Raw genomic sequence first — 20,708 nt, 5'->3', positions numbered from 1 at the left:
GGGGCTGGAGTTGGAATAGACAGTGGCACTAAAAGCACATGAAACCTCTTTCTGGAGTGATGGAAATGTTCTAAAATTAGATTGCATTGATGGTTGCACAATTCTGTAAATACACTAAACATCATTGAATTGGATACTTAAAACTGTTGAGTTTTATGGTATGTAAATTTTACCCCAATACGGCTGTTAATTGAAAAAAAAAAAATGTATTAACTGTGTTTAACATTAACTCATGAGCATGTCTACCCAAGGTGGGGAAAAATACAGCTTTGCTGAAAATGCAGAAAGAGGAGCAAATGGATTACAAGTTTGTTCAGAATTCCTTCAACTTTAATTGTGGGGGTCAGATCAGGCAGCCACTGAGGATAAAATGCAGTCCCCAGGAGTAATTGCAATGCTGTTTGTAAAGTGGACATGATAAGAGCTATTTTTTTATTAGGGCAAGTGGTCAAAAGTCGTTAAAATTGTCGTCATTCCTCGATTGTCTCTTTTTTACCAGTCTCTTGCCCTTCAAAGACAGGATACCTGGCCTCCACATCGGCCCACGTGATGCTGCCATTGGCCAGATCGCAGACTACACTGGGCAGTTCAGAGACCTGGGGTAATAAAGCAAAGAGAATTCCAAGAATCAACAAACTTGATTAGACCATCGAAAAAAGATTCACCCTGAACTCAGGAGACCTTATAGAGAGCCAAATCAGTGTCTAAATAATCACAAGATCCCTCTGCAAACTAGCCCCCACAGAATGTTTCCCATCACTCCTACGGAAGCCTCCTTCCTTACTTATACTCACCTTTCTCCCAGGCCTGGGTTCATGCTTTTCTCCCAGTCCAGAATGTCTAACCCCTGGATCACTCAATTCTCCCACAAAGCCTTTCCTAATTATTCTAAATCGCTGTCACCTGATGCTACTTCGTGTGCATTAACTTTAAGAGGAGGAGCTAGTCAAGTAAATGAGCGAGGGGAGACTAGCAAACCGGGGAGCCCCAACCAAGGGGGCCAGTCACAACCAAACATTGGCTACCACTCAGCAGCAGTTCCTAAACTTGAGCGTGCATCAGAATCATCCAGGGGTCACATCATGCCCACCCTCTATCTGTCTCCAACCTCCCACCCCACCTGTTTCTGATTCAATAGGTCTGGGGTGAAGAGTTTGCTTATTTAACAAAATCCCAAGTGATGTGATGGTGCTGGTCCGGGGACCACACTCTGAAAACCACTATCAGATGGGAATGTAGGTCCACAGTAGCCAGATCTGGCTTTGTAAAAAGACAAACCAGAAATCCTTGACTTCCAAATTAGACTATAAACTCCTCTGGAAAAAAAGCAGTCTTTTACTTTTGTTTTCCTATTATTAACTCTCTGTAGCAAGCTGAGCACCTAACAGGCACGCTAAATAGAACCTCTGCTCAAAATTAGTCAGGCAGTTGTCAGTTAAAGTGGGTGTTCTTTCCTTCCCCTTCTGTAGTTTTCCCATCTCCATTATCCCTTCCCATTAAGTAAAATTACCGAAACATTATTGGCTATTTTGAATGGATTAACAGGAAAAGTTTATACATACATATGTATCTATACATATGTACACATTTGTATAGAAATATACAAATGTCAAAGCCCCCCAAAGCCTGCCAATAAAACTATGGCAGCAACCACTTGGGATCATACATCTCTTGCCCAAATAAACAATTACATAAAAGCAAACTGCTGGAGAATGAGCCCAGAGTGAGCCAAATGGTTATAAAACATTAGATAACTGTTAACGGGTATTTTCATAATTAAGCCAAGGGGATTTGGGAATCTGTACTCTGATATAAGCCTATGATTAAAATTCAAAAGAAAAAAGGGGGTGGGGGGGCAAAAACACAACAAAATCCAGGCCAAATCAGAAGGAACCAGTATACATCTCTAAGTTAAAAATGCCAAAAAGAAGGCCAGCCACCTCTGCTCTAATCTGCCGCATGGAGTCTCGGTCCCGCAGAGTTGCCGTGTGAGGGGTCTTGTTCACTGTATCGAAGTCAATGGTGATGCCGAAAGCCACGCCAATCTCATCAGTCCTGGCGTAGCGTCTTCCAATAGACCCAGAGGAGTCGTCTACTTTGTGAGAGACGCCGTTCCTGGTCAGGGCTTCCGCTATCCAAAATAAATTAAGTAAATTAAAAATAAAAAACGGACAATGTTCCAATGTCATCTACATGTTGTCATACAAGCTTGGGAAACTTATAAAAGGGCCTGAGACAAGAGAGCAATTAAGTTACAGCTGCAAAAGAAAGAAAAATCCCCAAAGTTTACTAAGTGCCTCAGTGTAGCTCCTACCCACATCTCACCTGGCTACAGGGGAACAAGTATCACACTAAGAGCCAAGGCCAGGGGCCCCATCCAGACTCCCCCACCTCTACTTGCACAACCCCAAGCAACTCAATGAACTCTTCCCACTTCCCAACTCTGAAATCGGTGGGCCCCACCACATGACCACTAGCAGCCCATTCAGTGCTGTGGGTCCAGTTTGTTAACACTCCACTAGGATTCCCCTGATGAAGGGAGCAGCGCCAAGGTCAAGAGGAGAAGCAAGGATATTTTGAATCTGACCCTTGGGTCCTACCCTGACTAATTCAAATACTAGGAGAAAACATTCTGAACAAGCACACTCTCTTTTAGAAGTAAGGGCAGAGGCTAAAATCACTTAGATTTACTCTTTATTCAATATGTATTTTTATTTTAAAAAAGATACATTTCCTAAAATTCAGTCTACTTGACAGTGTTCCCCTAGAGATTACCCAACTGGATTTGCTTACATAATTCCTTGACAAATGGCATGAACTCCTGGTTCTGGCTCAGCGGCAGGACCGAACATTTGAATGGAGCTACTACAGCAGGGAAACTGAAGAACTACATGTTTTAAAAAAGAAAGAAATCCAAAGACATTAGTTTATAAACATCTAAACATTAATGTCCAAACTTCATTATCAAAATACCAGAAAACATAATTTGAAAAGCAGTGTGACAAAAGAGAAAAAGCAAGATGGATCTGGTTTTCAGCTCTAAATTCGAACCACTTTAGATCTAAGTCTTATGACTTAGATCTTAGTCTCTGCATCTAAAAACGGGTATCTCCCATCTGCTCTGCTTACTTCACACGTCTGTAAAAAGCTGAATGATGTGAGAGCATTCAGAAAGCTACCATATAAGATGGTCATTTTTTGGTACCACATAAAAACCTTACTTCTTTCCGTGGAAACCCATGAAGAACATCCCGCCAAATCATCAAATAGTAAGTGGCAGTGCCAAAAACCAAATCCCATTCTGTCCTTTAAGAAATTCAGCACGGCTGAAGGATCTGTGAGTCTTAGTGACCAGGTAAAACAGAAAAGTTTAATTAGTTTACAAATGTATATTCAAAAGAAATAGGGTGAAACAAAGAGATGCTTTGTATACCTATACCGAAAAGTACAACCCTCCTAAACTGCTCCTAAAGTAGGTTTCAGAGTTACTGAGACATAATGAAAGCAAATATATTCTGTGGAAGGCAAACTAGTCTACCGCTCTGAGTTGAAAATAAGAGCTGAAGTCAGTTTTTAAATAATATTTGTATAAAAGGGCCACAGGAAGGCAAGAATATGGAACTCAGAATGAATAGGTCCCATAAAAATCACTGACACGGGTTCCAGCTGAGTCCCTCAAAAGCCCCATTAGCTTTAAATGCCAAGCGGCAGTGACGACCCCTGCTATAAGTCCTAGACTCCATGGCTGCCCAAATCACAGAACATTCAGAATTCCACTCCTCTCCTCTATCTGGTGAGAGAGAAGTAAGGACCTGCCTTTATAGAAAAATAATTTTTTAAATCTCACTGGCAATGTTTTTATACCAAATTTATAAGAAAATGGATTAAGGGACAATGTGATTAAAATTTAGAAACATTTCTGGCTTCTCAGAGCCTAATCAAATTTCTGTTCATGAGAGTAATCTCTGTGCAATTCATAAAACACTGTCACTAATTTGTTCTTGCTTAGCCCTTATAAAATTTCTAAAGTTCTAGTTATACCAATATTGTTAGATTCAAAGAAACAGCTAAAAGATTTTTTAAAAACCTTTTTATTAGAAAATAAACAGAAAAGGCCCGAAGCAAACTTAGTATGTAAAAAGAACACTTTCAGTATGCCACCATTCCTCAAGAATAACCATGCCTATATTTACACGTCTGGTGTCTAGACCAGGCTCTTACCATCTGTTGAATGAATGAAAAGCTATTCCTTAAATGTCAAGAAATTAAGATGCAATTAGGGCAGAGAATAAAACAGTAAGTTTATTAGCTACATTATTACCAAGAGTATATCAGACTTTCTAAAATACTGGCACCAAGAACTCATCAGTCTATTCTTCAAGGTTAAATGTCCTAGAAAGAACTATATGTCTCACATCATGTACACTCAGCTGCAGAATGGTCATGCAGATAAGAATGTTTCATTCACTTAATTTGGCACATACAACCTTTCCACTCTAGCCAGTCTTCTGAATGATTTTCCTGGAAATCTGTGCCTATAAACGACACGAGTGTAATTTCTGCAGGGATGGCAAGGTGAGAAAGGTGGAGTAAGGCAGAGTGAAGAGATAAAGTGGAAGGCATGGAGCAGTGATTCAGAAGCATGAGGGCCAAAAGACAGTGTGTGGGAGTTAATGAAGACTTCTTAGAAACATTTACCTTTAGCAGTGCTTGAATGCTAGGAAAGGCTCTACCCCAAATACCACTGCCCAATTTACTACCCTGTCAATTTCTCACACTGGAATCACTTGGGGGTTCTTATAAAAAAATACAGATCCCTAGGTCTCAGATCTGTGAATCAGTATCTCTGGACCAGAACCTTTTTCCCCAAAGTCCCCAAATTTTATGCAGTTTGAGAAAGTTCCCTTTAACGCTTCACCAGTGGTTGGCTACAGTTATTTGGTTGGTCCAAATTCTCTGAGCCATCCCCTTCTTCCCAATTTTCTGAAAACATGAGTATATCCAGGAAGTGCCAGTATCTTCCACTGATGCAATACAGATAGTTCCCCCACAGTAATATGTTCTCTCAGAATAAAGAGCACCAGGCAACTGAAACAACCCCATCTAGAATGACCTAGATATTCCAAAGCTCAAGTAAGCTAACATAAGAAAGTTCTTTGCTTTGTAAACGGTTAAGCAAAGATGAGTGTTAATGCCACTAGTACATTCGATAACCAATCATTCCAGAGTCTTATTAATAATGTACTTCAATAAGTTTCATTCCCTGACACTGTGAGAGAATAGCACACTATCCAAGATAACTTACCGTTCTCTGCTCATCTCCCTCACGTACATGGAATGTATGTTCAAATACCGTATACATGATCCTGCCCAGGCCAAAGGAAGGTTCAATTACATTCGGAACAACTTCTTCCACTGCAAGAGATAGAAATCCAATAACATTCTCTCAAACCCTACATAATGCATTGCGGGTCCTCTCTCAACAATTCTTATTAGCACTAAAAAGATCTCTATTCTAGATGGACTTGAGTGATCCTATACATCAGGACAAAGAAGTCAGAACATTCCTTAAAACTATTTGCTGGTAAGAAATATGATGCCTTTAAAGAGAAAGCAGGAGTGAAAAAATTTTTCACCAAATTGTTCTTTGTTTGTACAGCGTAAAACTGAAACAAGGTACCAGTGTTCCTTCCGTAGTATGCCACAGCATGCTATGTACGCCAAGTATACCACAGTTGGTAAGCTATGAGCAAGAGCAGCTACTCCATCATCTGCCTTGCCTTGCAGAAAGCATTAGAACTTTTGAGCCTTTTTTTTTAAAAGATTTTATTTATTTGACAGAGAGAGAGACACCGAGAGAGGGAACACAAGCAGGGGGAGTAGGAGAGGGAGAAGCACGCTTCCCGCAGAGCAGGGAGCCCCATGTGGGGCTCGATCCCAGGATCCTGAGATCATGACCTGAGCCGAAGGCAGATGTGTAACGACTGAGCCACCCAGGCGCCCCTCGAGCTTTTATAAGACTATGAGAACCAAAAATCTACCAGCATAGCTGGAAAAATTAACAAAAACAATTCCTACACACAAGTATCACATGCTTTGGGTTTTACTTTTTATCTTGCTGTCTTGATGAGAACTCTTTAAGAAAGTCAGGTTACTGCCATTGTACTCCCAAGGTTCTGGGGTCAAGAGGCCCTCAGAGAAGAGTATGCTGGGGGATCTGCACTCAATCAAAGACATTTTACCAGAGGCCTCACATGGGGGAGGCTACACCTGTGGTGCACACAGGAAATGGATTCATTATGACTTATTATTCAGAAAGGAAGGCCTGCTAAGCACTGGATCTTAGGTAACTGACCTTAACCTTGGATAGTCTGTTTCAAGGGAAATGAGATAAGTAGAACCAAAAATTCACATATGTGGAGGAAAAGAGAGGCTGTTTCTTTTGTCTGTGATAAAGAGTAAGAATAACATTTTAGAAATATGACCAAGGCATCTCCTGCCCATCCTTCTGGGTCACCTAAGCCACGGTGAAGTACAGTTCTGAACCAGCTGCCAGAATGGTGGCTAAAAAGCCCCAGAGCAAGAAGGATCCCCTGCTTACTCTGATCACTGCTCAGACGGTTTTTACAGCTCACTGAAGCTTGGCTAGAGGGCAAGCCAAAAACTAATGGAAAAGTACGCATGCTCTCTCCAATAGCAGTAGCTTCTCAAATACCCACCTACTACTCTAAGTTTCCAGAAGCTTCCACTCAGCCACAGTTAACCATAAGCATCCTTTGTATATTTTCCAAAACACTCATATCCCAATTCATGTAATTTGTTCTCCAAAAAATAATCACCTCCTTATCTTTTAAAAAAGCATGAAAGATCACTAATCTAATGACTTTTTAAAAGGTTAATTTGCCACAAGAGAGTGAAGGGGTGAGTTCTCCCCTTTGCTTAAAAAAACAAAAGGACATTTCCTTAAAATGGGAGAAAACGAAAAGATGGTTTTAATCAAAGAGATATTCTTCATATGCACCTCAGTTCATAGGAAATACAAAGGGGGCATTATAAACTATTTTTCAGTATTAATACATTTAAGTTTTTTAAAAAGGCAAAAGATAATGCCTTAAATATATTCATCAAATTTAGGGTTGTGGCCTTAAGTATTTCTTTTTCTTCTCCAAATTTTCTATAAAATGGTTATGTCATAAAACGTAAAAAACTTTAAGGAGTAATGATTTTTTGTGTTTGTTTCTTAATTATTTTTACAAACTTACCATGTAGTGTTTTTTGGAATCTCTTCACGTTGACCATGTCTTTTGTTAACTGAAATGTTTTCCCCTCAGTTTCAATAGTGAATTCCCTACAAAGAAAACACACCACATATTAGTGAAAACATGCATTCCTATCTCTTAATTTAAAGTTTTACCAATTGCTAGACTCTTTTTTTTTTTTTTTTAAAGATTTTATTTATTTATTTGAGAGAGAGAGCACAAGAGGGGGGAGCGGGAGAGGAAGAAGCAGACTCCCTGCTGAGCAGGGAGCCCGATGCGGGACTCGATCCCAGGACTCCAGGATCATGACCTGAGCCGAAGGCAGTCGCTTAACCAACTGAGCCACCCAGGCGCCCCCATGACTCTTTTAAGTGTAATACAGGTTGGTCAATTCTCCAGATAAAATAGCTGAAGTCAAATTTAAATTATTTCATAAGGAACACCAAATTAAGTATTATTTTAATAATGGCACCAAATAGTATTCTGGGAAGCACCCAAAAACGTGACTAGTCTTATAAAATTCCACAAGTGACTCAATTAATAATTCCTTTGGTTTTGAGATCAAAATAAAGCCAAAACCACTTTTTTAAAAAAAATTCAGTTTTAGAATAAGTACAATAAATTTGTCAGAAAAAGGCCTGCGGCAAAAAGACCACTGTTCTCATTATTGTCCCCAGAAATGTAAAACTGACCAGCTTGTCATCTTATAGAAGGTAATTTTAAAACCCCCACACTAATTCCAAAATAAATTTTGACACTTATGTTGAAGATCAGCTTAAAGAAGTTTAATGATTCTGTTCGATATGTCAATATAAAACACTATCCCTCCAAAAATCAGTGACTGCGTTATGTTCATATCCTGAGATATGCCCATTCCACTACTGGTTATAAGAATTCACCTTTATCAAGTAGGGATTGTCTTGGCTCACAAGCAGCTCAGTGCCAGGAAGAGAGCCCTCATGTGGCACACTTTGCACTGCATTTTGCTAGTTTCTAGCACTGATAATCTCATGCATCATGAGTGGTTTTCACTCACTTCCTCCATTTTTACTATTCTGTCTGAAGTTTGTAAGTGCATTAAAATGCCATTACATAAGCATTATCATATATATTCTGTGAGTACAGTCTAAGTGTAAAGTAGGTAGCCTACAGTCATAAAAAATGCTGAAATTAGCAAGAAGCCATTATTTGAGAATAATTAATAAAGGAAACTGTCATGTTTATGACAGATAATGGTATCTAACTAGTGCTCTAACTTGTCCATTTTAATGACATTTGATAGTGTTTTAACATAAATCGATGTTAATTCTGGGAGACCAGAATGCTTTAAAAATTTTCCTACTGAAATGGACAATCATATCTTCAACTTGTTACAAGGGTTCATCTTATAAAACTTCTCTTGACAATATTCTCAGGCAACCACCATCACCCCAAGGCTCCATTTCAATCCCCTCCACTCCCAGTCAACTAATGATGTGCTTTCTACCACTATAAACTCGATTCATCTTTCCTAGTTTTACATATAATCTTTTGTGTCAGACTTCTTTCACTTTGCCTATTGTCTAGGGCCAGATATGAACTATTTCACGGTTTGCAGGCCATATGCAGTCTCTCGTATTTTCTGCTTTATTATTTTTTAGTCTCTTGTATTCTCTGCTTGTTTTTTTACTTTTATTTTTTCAAAGAGTTTATTTGAGATGGGGCGCCTGGGTGGCTCAGTCGTTAAGCGTATGCCTTCGGCTCAGGTCGTGATCTCGGGGTCCTGGGATCGAGCCCCGCATCGGGCTCCCTGCTCAGCGGGAAGCCTGCTTCTCCCTCTCCCACTCCCCCCTGCTTGTGTTCCCTCTCTCGCTGTGTCTCTCTCTGTCAAATAAATTAATAAAATCTTAAAAAAATAAAATAAGATAAAGAGTTTATTTGAGAGAGAGGGGGAGAGAGAGAGAGCACGAGCAGGGGAAAGTGGCAGAGGGAGAGGGAGAAGCAGACCCCCTGCTGAGGAGAGAGCCCGACGTGGGCCCCAGGATCCCAGGGCCCCAGGATCATGACCTGAGCCAAAAGCAGATGCTTAACCGACTGAGCCACCCAGGAGACCCTTCTTTGCTTTTTTAAACAACACTTAGAAAATAATGCAAAACTCAGTTGGAGGGCTGCACAAAAAAACAATATAAAAGATTTTACAAGTTCACTTAAAAAACTGTACTCTTCAGTTATTACGTATTCTATAAATGGCAATTAAGTTGATTAATAATGTTTATATCTTCAAACTCCTGTTTTGTTTTGTTTTGTCTCCTTACTCTACCAATTACTGACAGAGGGTGTAGAAATCTGACTGTAATTGTGGATTTGTCTATTTTTCCTTTCAGTTCTGTCAAGTTTGCTTTATATATTTTGAGGTTGTTTTCAGTTGCATACAGTTAGAAGTAATATGCCTTCTTGATGAACTGATCCCTTTAACATGAAATGTAACTCTGTCTCTGGCAATTTCCTGTGTTCTGAAGTTGACTTTATCTGATATTAATACAGCCACTCCTAACTTAATGATTAATATTTGTATAGGAAATATGTTTTGATTCTGTTTAAGCCTATTTGTGTATTACAATTACATCAAGTTTCCTGTAAACAGCATTTAATTGGGTCTTGATATAACTAGTCGGACAATCGATGGCTATTAATTCAAGTATTTAATTACATTTAATATAATTATTGATACTGCTGAGTTTAAATCTAACACTTCAAGAGTTACTTTCTATTTGTCTCTTCTTTGTTCATTTTTCCCCTTCTCCTGCTTTCTTCTGGAGTATTTTTTATTATTCTATTTTATCTCCCTTACTGGTTTATTATTTAGTTTTTGTGTGTTTTTTCCAGGTAATTGCTCTAGAGTTAACTATATGTACTTTTTCAAACTTACCAGAGTCTACCCTCAAAGAGTATTATGCCATTTCACATGTAATGTGTGCACCTTACAACAGTATATTCCCAATTCTTTGCTCTCATCCTTTGAGCTGTAGATGGCATATATTTTACTTCTATGTTATAAATTTCACAATATATTGTTACTGTTTTTGCTTTATTTTTTTAAGATTTTATTAATTTGAAAGAGAGAGAAGCACAAGCGGGGGAAGGGACAGAAGGAGAGGGAGAAGCAGACTCCCCACTGAGCAGGGAGCCCAACTCAGGGCTCGATCCCAGGACCCTGGAATCATGACCTGAGCGGAAGGCAGATGCTTAACTGACTGAGCCACCCAGGTGCCCCTGTCTTTGCTCCTTTTAACATAATGAGTCTTTGTTCCCCTGGCTACTTTAAAGACTTTTCTCTTCATTATTGGTTTTCAGCAATTTGATTCTAATATACCTTCATGTGGTTTTCTTTGTATTTATTCTGCTTGAGGTTGAACTTCTTGAATCTGGGTTTACAGTTTGCATCAAACTTGGAAAATTTTGACCTATCCTATGTATCTTCAGATTATTTTCTCTGTACACCCTCTCTGTGACTCCTGATTACACATGTTAGATTGCCTCATATTGATCCAAAGGACATTCTTTCCCCAGTCTCTTTTTTTTCTATGCTTCCCTTTGGATAGTTTCTATTACTATGTCTTTAAATTCAATGATCTTCCTTCTGCAATGTTTAATCTACTGTTAATCCCAGTTGGTGAATTCTCATTTGCAATACTTCCTCTAGATGTCTGCCGGTTCTTTTTTTGATATATATTTCCATTTCTCACCTCATATGTTCATGTTTTCCCTTATATCTTTGACCATATGAAGTATATTTATTACTGTTTTAACATCCTTATGTGTTTATTCCATCATGTTTGTCACTTCTAGGTGTTTCTTTTGACTGACCTCCTCAATATGGGTCACGTTTTCGTGCTTCTTCATATGTTTAGAACTTTTTTTTTAAGTAGGCTCCACGCCTAGCGTGGAATCCAAAGTGGGGCTTGAACTCACAACTCTTGAGATCATGACCTGTGCTGAGATCAAGAGTCAGACACTTAACTGACTGAGCCACCCAGGCACCCCTATTTATAAGTTTTTTATTGTTTGTCAGACACAGTAAATTTTACATTGTTTAGTACTGGATTTTGTCATATTTCTTTATAGATGTCTCTATATCTTTATATTTATGCTTAAAACAATTACAGAGACCACTCCAAAGCTCAAAAGAAAAAAAAAGAAATGAATGAGAGAATGTCATTTCTAATTATTCCTCAGTCACTTCCTTAGACAAAACTCCTCCTCTAAGAAAGTTACTGGGGAAAAAAAAAAGATCATTTCAAATCTATTTCCAGGCTATAATGCCAGAATCTCAGTAAACACAGTTCTTTAAATATAGAGAGAATACTTACCTGCAAAAAATGTCTAAAGAAACTGATCTTACCCTTTCAGAATCTGCAGAGAGGACATATCTAAGTGGAGCCCATATAAAAGTACACATCTTAAATCTTACCCTTTTTCATTCAGTAGTTTCTCCATTTCTGTAATGTAACACTCATCACAAACAGCCAGGTACTCCAGCACCAGCTTTGCATCCTTCTTATATGCCTTACCAATTGCTCCCTTATTGGGTTCAAACTGAACAACATTGACTGTTTTGTATGAAGTAGTCAAGGAACCAAAAAACACAGAGAACTGCCATAGTATTTCGGAAAACGATCTTGAGGACAATCCATCATCAAATTAAAACAATGACTAGTTCTCTACTGGCATCCTAGATCCTGTTTATACTGACTTCAAGTGTAAGATGAAATAACTACCCACAAAATCATTAGACAAACCTCACTGAAAATAAGTAAACACTGTCAACAGAGACTTCTACAAAGTTACAGTGAGATAAAAGGGATATTATTCTAATCAGCAACATAACCTGATACACAGCATAATTACCTCTACTTACCATTTACTGATTTCTGAAATGTCCCAAACACAACAGGATCTACTTTCTGTCACTGGCCTAGCCCTAAGATGAGTTCACGACCTCACTGCCTACTAAAGAATGGAAATTTCTTTGCTGATTTACAGACTAAGTGAGCTAAATTATTATTTCATCTACCATAAAATGGCACTCATCTTTTCATAGAGAAAGTATTCACCAGGTGCCCTTTATTTAAAGAGCACATAGGTAGGTGCAGGTGTGGAGAAATGTATTGTGGAAACAGCTGAGAATAACTGGCCAACACTCGGAAAGACATTCAGAGCACTTTTCTGAATATGTTTCTTTTAAAGACCAAACAATGGGTGGGTATATCAGATTACAAAAAAGAGACTAGGCAAGGAGCAATGAGATGGGTAGAATAATAGGTTTAAATAAGTGTTACCACAATATCCAAAACATCTGTTTATCCATAGAATGTGTAGACTTGGATTTATCCATTTTCAAGATGTTTACACTTTAGACCTGAGTTGCTGAAGTGACCAGAAAGGATATGGGCTCTTTCAGAGGTTTCTCAGCTACAAGTGGGACTTTGGTGGCTCGAGCATGACAAGAAAGGTCATAACAGGAACGATCAGCACATCCGACGATCTCAATCCAGCCCTAAGAAGACATAATAGATAAAAACACTTATTGCACTGGGTTCATTCACAGATGCATGCAGATTGTAAGTAATTTTCACATACCCAAAGATAAATTATAGCATCTCCACTCAACTTTTATAAATGTTTGAAATGGGAATAGTTCTATACATCAGGCAGCTCACAAACCTATAAAATATAATTCACACATGTACACAAAGTTGTCTTCTTATTTTCTGGGCAGATTTCTTTTGCCATATTGTGAATGTGGGGTAAACTAATAGAGTCTAGGATTTAACTATAGAAATAAAACCTGAACCTAGACAAAACCAGTAGATGTGTTTCAAATTTGAGGCCAGGATTCAAAATCAATCTGGCAGAAACCACTACTCTCTTTGGATGAAGTGTCTATTGATCTCACAACCTGGCATCAAATGGCTGTGCTAAACACACACCTCAGCTGACCATGAACGTGGGCATTTGTGTTCAATTCAGTTTCTTACACAACAAAAGAGATCTCAATAAAGAGCAGGTAACATTTAAGTCACAGAATAAAACTTAACAGCAACAGCACCACATAGATATTAAAGACTTCTTTTAGGAGATATCTAGTCAGTCCTCATGAATATTTATATTTTGCCTTTGATCCAAAGAGTATGAAAAATTGCAACTGTTACAACTACTAAGCTTTCCAAGCATGTTACCACATGGGGTGCATGAACTAAAGAGGGCACAAGCTCAGAAACCCCAACACATAACAACAAAACAGAAATTAAAAGAATGAAACCGAAAATCATGTCACTTGATCATATGACATGCACTGAAGATGTCAACATATTTATGTACTAAAAGATAAAATCACAAAAACATGTCCGAGAACGGCAAGTAACAACTCTGGGATAGTGGTTAACTCTGAGGAAGAAGAGAAGGGTGGAGCATTAGCTGCCTCAGTGACTTTTTTTTCATTAAAAAAATAAAATATGAAGCACACAAAAAGGAAGTGTTCGTCTTTTCTTGAATGCATGGACTGTCTAATTTCTATTTATCAGACTGTTCTACTGATGGAGTGCTTCAGATAAGGGGAGGGAAGCTCTTTACCTGTTTTATTTCTCTGATTTAAGTGAGTGAGAAACAAGTCTCCTTTGTTCTCTTAGGCTGCAACGGAAGAACTTTGATAAGGTTTTGGCATTTCCTTTGCTTTATAAAACATGCTCAGCAAACGGCACCAGTTGTCTACAGTTTGGTAAACTGTTAACAATTAAGACATTTTATAAAGCAACTAGTTTAACAAAATCACTACTGTGAGGACTTAAAACAATAAAAAGTCTTTAAAGGAGTTCTTCCCTCTTCTTGAAAGTTCCTGTTACTTTCGAGCTTCTGGTTTTGTTTAGTTTCTCAATGACCTTATGTAAAATGTTGTAGCCTAATCTCAATGCTGGGCCCACATTTTCCTTTTTTCAATTTTATTCTTTAATTAAAAAAAAAATGTAGGTACAATTGACATGAAACATTATGTTAGTTTCAGGTATGCAATATAATGATTCAGTATTTGTAGATAATGCAAAATAAGCACCATAATAAGTCCAGTTAACATCCAGCACCACACCTGGTTCCAGAACTTATAGGACCTACTCTCCTAGCAGCTTTCAAATACACAATACAGCATTATTAACTATCGTCACCATGATGTTCATCACATCTGCAAGACTGAGGCCCACATTTTCTGATTCTCAGTACTTGATGATTTAGCCACAGCTCACAGTGGCACTCAGAAAAGCATGAGCAGGAATGCCGCAGGGTCTATTAAAGCAATGTAGCACAATGGTTAAGCGCACGGGCCTGGAGTGAGACAGCCCTGGTTCATTCCCCAGTTCTACCACTCACTGTGAGACTCAAGCAAATTGCTTAACTTCTCAGCACTTCGGTCTCCTCAGAAATAGGACCTATGATGAGGATTACACGAGATACTACATATGAAGCATTTAGAATGGAAAAGCACAGTCCTTACCAAATATACATGTTGAATGCACAAACAAATGAAAGAAATAAAATGTAATCCAGGCCCCACTCAGAATCTCAAGTGAGACAGTAAGAATCCGTGTCTGCTTTAACAAAATTAGTCAGAGCAAACTAAGAAAGGGAACTGGTATGGAACAAAGAGAAAAGAAATAATCTTTTCTCACACAACACAGAAAATATTTTATTGGCTTGATGTGCAAATACGAAGAAATTCCAGAAAATTTAAAACATGTAAAGAAATTATATAATTTCTATAATCTATAGAATCTATAATCTATATAATCCAAAAACAACTAGTGCTATCATTTTTTTTTTTTTTTTAAAGATTTTATTTATTTATTTGACAGAGAGAGACACAGCGAGAGAGGGAACACAGGCAGGCGGAGTGGGAGAGGGAGAAGCAGGCTTCCCGCTGAGCAGGGAGCCCGATGCGGGGCTCGATCCCAGGACCCTGGGATCATGACCCGAGCCGAAGGCAGACGCTTAACGACTGAGCCACCCAGGCGCCCCTAGTGCTATCATTTTGGCGTACATGTCAAGCAAGTCTGTGAGGAAAATAAAGTAACAAGAAAAACTTAACAGATTATAGAAATTCTTTCCTAAATCCACAAAAGAAAAAGAATATATTTAAAACAACATCAATAACACCCACTACAGATATCTGCGTACCATTATGCATGTATACATGCATATATGTTTATCATGCATGTAAAGCCATCTAGAACAGTGGCTAAAAAAACCCATGGGGCTAAGAATGGTTTTTATATTTTTAAAGGGTTGTGAAAGAAAGAAAGAAAGAAAAAGAAAGAAAGAAAGAAAGAAAGAAAGAAAGAAAGAAAGAAAGAAAGAAAAGAAAGAAAGAAACAACAACAAAGAAGCAACAAAAATCTGCAAAGCCCAAAGTATTTTTACTACATTTACTATAGAAAATATGTGCTGATCCCTGATGTAGAAGAGACGTGAACAACTTTTGGGGAGATGTATACAAATGGAAGTTTCACTTTCTACATAATATTCTTCAGAATTACTTTTTGTTTTTCATTTTACAAAAATGAGTCATTTTTATTTCTATTTTTAAAAATGAATCTATTAAAAGAAAGTCATTTTGCAAAGTAAAGAGTGAAACCAAGGGTACATGGGAACGAATGACTGTCAAAAGTCACCGAAGAGCCTCTCTAGCACCAAATAAGGGAAATGCCAGGAGGCTCTCAGGCCCCTTGTTCTGGATACCACCTTGTTCCCACTGCTACCAGGGCAGAAAGCAACTTCTATATCCAAATGTCTTTTTTTAACTTATTTTTTAAATGTTTATTTTTAGTAATCTCTACACCCACTATGGGGCTCAAACTCACGACCCTGAGATCAAGAGTCGCATGCTCTTCTGACTGAGCCGACCAGCCAGCCCTCCTATACCCAAATGTCTGTCAATTCTAAGCTCCAGTATGAATGTTCATGTTTGGGAGGTGGGGGTGGTAAAGTACAGAGAATCGGTAGCTGGGCAGTCTTCCCTGAATTATTATTAATACACAGAATTTGAGATAAGGTAGTTCCTAAGCAAGAGATCCTAACTACTAGTCTACCACCAAAACCTAACAAATAGCTCTCTAAACAAAGAGCACCATGTCTTTCTTTACTCAGCCCTACCACATTTCCAACATTTGCTAGGGTCCTTGTCAGGAAGGAGGCCACTCCAACTTAGCTGCACCCAGGGATATTACTCATAACACTGCCCACCCCAGGAATGTACACACCAGCACTGCCCCATCATTGACCTTCCCTCTCTGTCTCTCTTACTCTCAGTCTCTGTAAAAGCCATCTAAGTCTACAAAGGGCTATTGAGACACAAGAGTAACCCATAACCCTTTCCTCGTAAGAGGGCAGGGGGCAACTGCTTTTTCCATTTTGCTTTGGAAAAGACCTCTTTTCTCTTTGTTGCTCTCTGACATACAGCACACAAAAAGCAATTTTGATATCCATGCTCCTAAGTGAAGATCACATGCTAACAAGCCTTCCATTCTCCTTACATAGGATGTTTTAGATTCGGCATCCCAACAGTCACAGGCGTAGTGGGCCATCTCGTTCTCCATATGCTGGCGGAAGCGGAGTTTATCTGGAGATACTCCAACCTTCGTGAGATAGAGGTAGATGCGGCCAATGAAGTAGCCTAATACTGAGTTGTTAATCACACCCTAAAAATCAATGAGTAAACAAGTTAGTAAATAAATAAGCAAGCAAATATGCAAACAAGCACAGAAGAAGGAAAAAATACACATTCTTTCGAAGGCCAATGTACCATTTTTGATTTATTCACATTCTACTGAAAAATATTTGAAACACAAGGTAAGCTAATTTATCCAGCTTTCAGAACAATCTCAAATACCCAGAATGTGATTGTGGCTATTTTTAAATGGGTTAATGTCAAATTAACAAGCTCATAATAACAAAGTCATTGAAAATCTTTCTGCCATACTCACTGGGTCAGCAAAACTTCAGCCCAATACCTCATACCTTCTAAATCTAGAGCACTAAAAATGCCATTCATAATAATGACCCTACAGAGGGGCAGATATATTTCTTCTGAATTAACAAAAGTAATAAGACATGTTGAAGGGGATTTTAATGTACCCTTATCCACTGAAGTTTGTGCACCCCATATTGTATATGTCATCTTCTGATTCCAGTACCAGAAAGATCTTAGAAATCATCTAGCCCCATCTCCTACCCACTGTAGGGCTCTTCTCTGCAAAATGGCTGGCAAGTTATCACCCAGCCTCCACTGGAATATGTTCAGGGGCAGGAAGTTCATTGTTCCCTGGGGAGATTCATTCCATTATCAGGCAGCAGCAACTATCAGAAAGTTTTCACTCACTCACTTCTCTAGACAAATGATTAGAGAAATACTATCCTATGCAAGACTTTATGCCAACTGCTATGGGTAATACAGAAAAGATTAAAATCCAGAGGACTTGCTTTTTGTGAGTCAAAATGTCTCCCCAAAAGGAGTACATATTGATAAAAGTTGGATTGATAGGCCACAGTTCAAAGATCTTTTTTCCAAGTGCTCTGCTAAATATTTTATTCATGTTGGCCCCCTGGCCTACAAATGGGCATGTTCAGGTAATTTCCTCCCACTATAATAATAGTGTAGGATAAATACTGTATATAAAAACAAATACTATATAAAAAATAAAATGACTGCTAAAATAAATATTTTGTTATCCAGGACACAGAATTTGCTAAGTGCTGCAGACCCTAAATTGGAATAACCTAAATGAAATTACCTATGGAATCTTACCTGTTCAACAGCATCTCCTAGGCGCATTTTTCGAGCAGACTGTCCGCTGACCTGGGCTTTTGCTGAATATAAATAAAGGTGGAGGTCTGCCACATTCTGAAACTTGGGATGGTCCTTCTCACTGGGATCTACAAAGTGCTCAATTTCTGCCATTGTGAATTCTCTGGAAGCAAAAATATAAGGGATAAAAGTTACATGCTTTACTATAAAAAATAAACAAGGCCCTTATTTTCAACTTTACAATGATATAGGCCCTCATACTACAGGAATCTCTTATCACTAAACCAGAAAATTATTTCCTAAGGGAATGGCAAAAAAAAAAAAAAAGAAAAGAAAAAAAAAAGTTGGATTAAATTTGTTTGGGTGGCTATTTTTTTTAAAACATATTAATGAAAACTTTACAACTCACTTGAATAGTATTTTAAATAAATAAATACAATCAAACTTTCCTCAAATATTAACTTTTTTTTTTTTTAAGATTTTATTTATTTATTTGACAGAGAGAGAGAGACACAGTGAGAGCAGGAGCACAAGCAGGGGGAGGGGGAGAGGGAGAAGCAGGCTTCCCACGGAGCAGGGAGCCCGATGCGGGGCTCTATCCCAGGACCCTGGGATCATGACCTGAGCCGAAGGCAGACGCTTAATGACTGAGCCCCCCAGGTGCCCTCAAATATTAACTTCTGTCCTATGACAAAAATTCTTTGCTTGCCAAAATTTTAGTCAGTCTCCTGAACCTCCTCCTAGGCCCATCTGTATACTTCTTTGTAAAATCCAGTTTTAGCAAGAACCCTGATTAAGTCAGTTTAACCAGAACCACTCTACCCTACCCCTTGCTATGTGATCACCTCTGATATCTTTTTGGGTTTGTCATCCTCCACTATCCCCCAGGTGGTGTTTGATCACTCTGGCCTGTCTCCAGCAACATCCCATCAGGTTGGTTTAGCCAGAATCCCCCTTGCCTTGTCCCTGATGGTCCCTTTAAGTAGTTTTCTAGCCACTGACCCCACTTCACCCCACGCCTTGGCTAGAAATTCTTTCTTGCCCATGCTATATGCAAAATTGAGCCCGGTTCCATACTGAGATCTCTTTTCCCCCCACTGCCTACTGCAATAGCCTTTTTTTTTTTTAAGATTTTTTTTTTTTTAATTTATTTGACAGAGAGAGACACAGCGAGAGAGGGAACACAAGCAGGGGGAGTGGGAGAGGGAGAAGCAAGCTTCCCGCCCAGCAGGGAGCCCGATGTGGGGGCTCGATCCCAGGACCCTGGGACCATGACCTGAGCCGAAGGCAGACGCTTAACAACTGAGCCACCCAGGCGCCCTCCTCTACTGCAATAGTCTTGAATAAAATCTGTTTCTACCACCTTAACTACTGCCCATCTGTTTTTCCTTCCATACTAGCCACAACAACAAAAGATTATTACTTTCAATGGAAAATAATTTTTAAAGAACAGATAGTTTTTAATATTAGGAAAACTTAAGCAAATGTCAGACACAAAAAAGAAATGAGATACTGAATAGTGACTTCCAAATAAAATGATTTTCCTTATAGCACTAGCAAGTCTTTATAAATATATACTAAATGAAGTTCCCGATACTTCCTTTTCCAAGAATGGGAAATTAAAAGTGAAGTGAAATTGTTCTTTAGCTTTTATAGTAGTTTGGTTTCTTCCTTTTTATTGCTCTGAACAAGTAAATGACTGATAATGGCACCATACAGCTGGCTTTTTTAGAGTAACAGCTTCTCGAATAAAGTGTTATTCAAGGCAGAGGACGTAAGACATGAATTGAACAGGCCAGCATCAAGCTAACTGCATAATGATGAAATAAATATGCATATAGTAATGCTTTCCTAAAGAGATCTCTCTGAATGGCAATTAAGTAGCTATTGGGGGAAAAGTGTTTTAAGTTAATTTTATGAGTCAAAATCAAATCTCTCTTCTTTAAACACACTCCCCCACACACATTTACTAGTGCACTTTCATGATTATCTCAGATTTTTTAAAAGCAATGAAAAATTGCTTAAATGAGACCTAAAAATACATGAAATGCATGGCAAAAGAGCTCTAATTTTTAAACTTTATTTTTTAATACTATTTCTTACTTGGTCCTAAGCACCTACATCTTGTCTTTCAACCACTATCAAATGTCTTCTGCGTGCACAGAAATAGGACAGAGACAAAGAAGCACAATGTCTGTCCTCACATATCTTATAGTGTGGCGGATAGCAAGAGAACATCTAAAATGCAAAGCATATCAAAATAAGGGCCCTGTCTAGAATCCCAAAATAATCTGCTGCCAGAGCCTTTCCATTTGTTCTGTCAAATAATCCCAGCTCATAGACAGGAGATGGAAATCAACTCTAACAGTGACCCTACCAGTGGTCTCCTGTCCTTGAGTTCACACACTGTACCTCAACCATGGAGAACTACATACATGTAGTCTAGAGACAGAACCAGCCAATCAAAATAAAAATAAACTTTTAAAAATTACATATGAACAGCCTAATACTCCCAACCTAAATAAATCACAGCCATGCAAAGACTAATCACCTGATAACTCTATAAATCACAACACTAAACAAATCCTAGCCCTATCCATGGAACAAAAACCATGGGGATA

At 38.5% G+C, this 20,708-nt stretch overlaps 1 protein-coding gene across 1 annotated transcript in view; it reads right to left on the bottom strand.

Moving 5' to 3' along the window:
* Nucleotides 1-308: 308 nt before the first annotated feature.
* Nucleotides 309-20,708, bottom strand: part of GARS1 (glycyl-tRNA synthetase 1) — a 45,653-nt gene continuing 25,253 nt past the window's right edge. Inside the window, exons 9-17 of the mRNA XM_078059423.1 lie at nt 18,088-18,250; nt 16,817-16,981; nt 12,683-12,795; nt 11,710-11,850; nt 7,263-7,348; nt 5,306-5,415; nt 2,794-2,887; nt 1,941-2,131; nt 309-596 (exon numbers count right to left, since the gene is read on the bottom strand). Coding sequence (XP_077915549.1) covers nt 471-596; nt 1,941-2,131; nt 2,794-2,887; nt 5,306-5,415; nt 7,263-7,348; nt 11,710-11,850; nt 12,683-12,795; nt 16,817-16,981; nt 18,088-18,250 — 1,189 coding nt within the window. The 3' untranslated portion in view covers nt 309-470. The remainder of the gene's footprint in view (nt 597-1,940; nt 2,132-2,793; nt 2,888-5,305; nt 5,416-7,262; nt 7,349-11,709; nt 11,851-12,682; nt 12,796-16,816; nt 16,982-18,087; nt 18,251-20,708) is intronic.

The sequence above is a fragment of the Halichoerus grypus genome, chromosome 12 (assembly GCF_964656455.1).
Source record: "Halichoerus grypus chromosome 12, mHalGry1.hap1.1, whole genome shotgun sequence".
In the NCBI taxonomy this organism is placed as follows: Eukaryota; Metazoa; Chordata; class Mammalia; order Carnivora; family Phocidae; genus Halichoerus; species Halichoerus grypus.
This window is presented reverse-complemented; position numbering and strand designations above follow the sequence as displayed.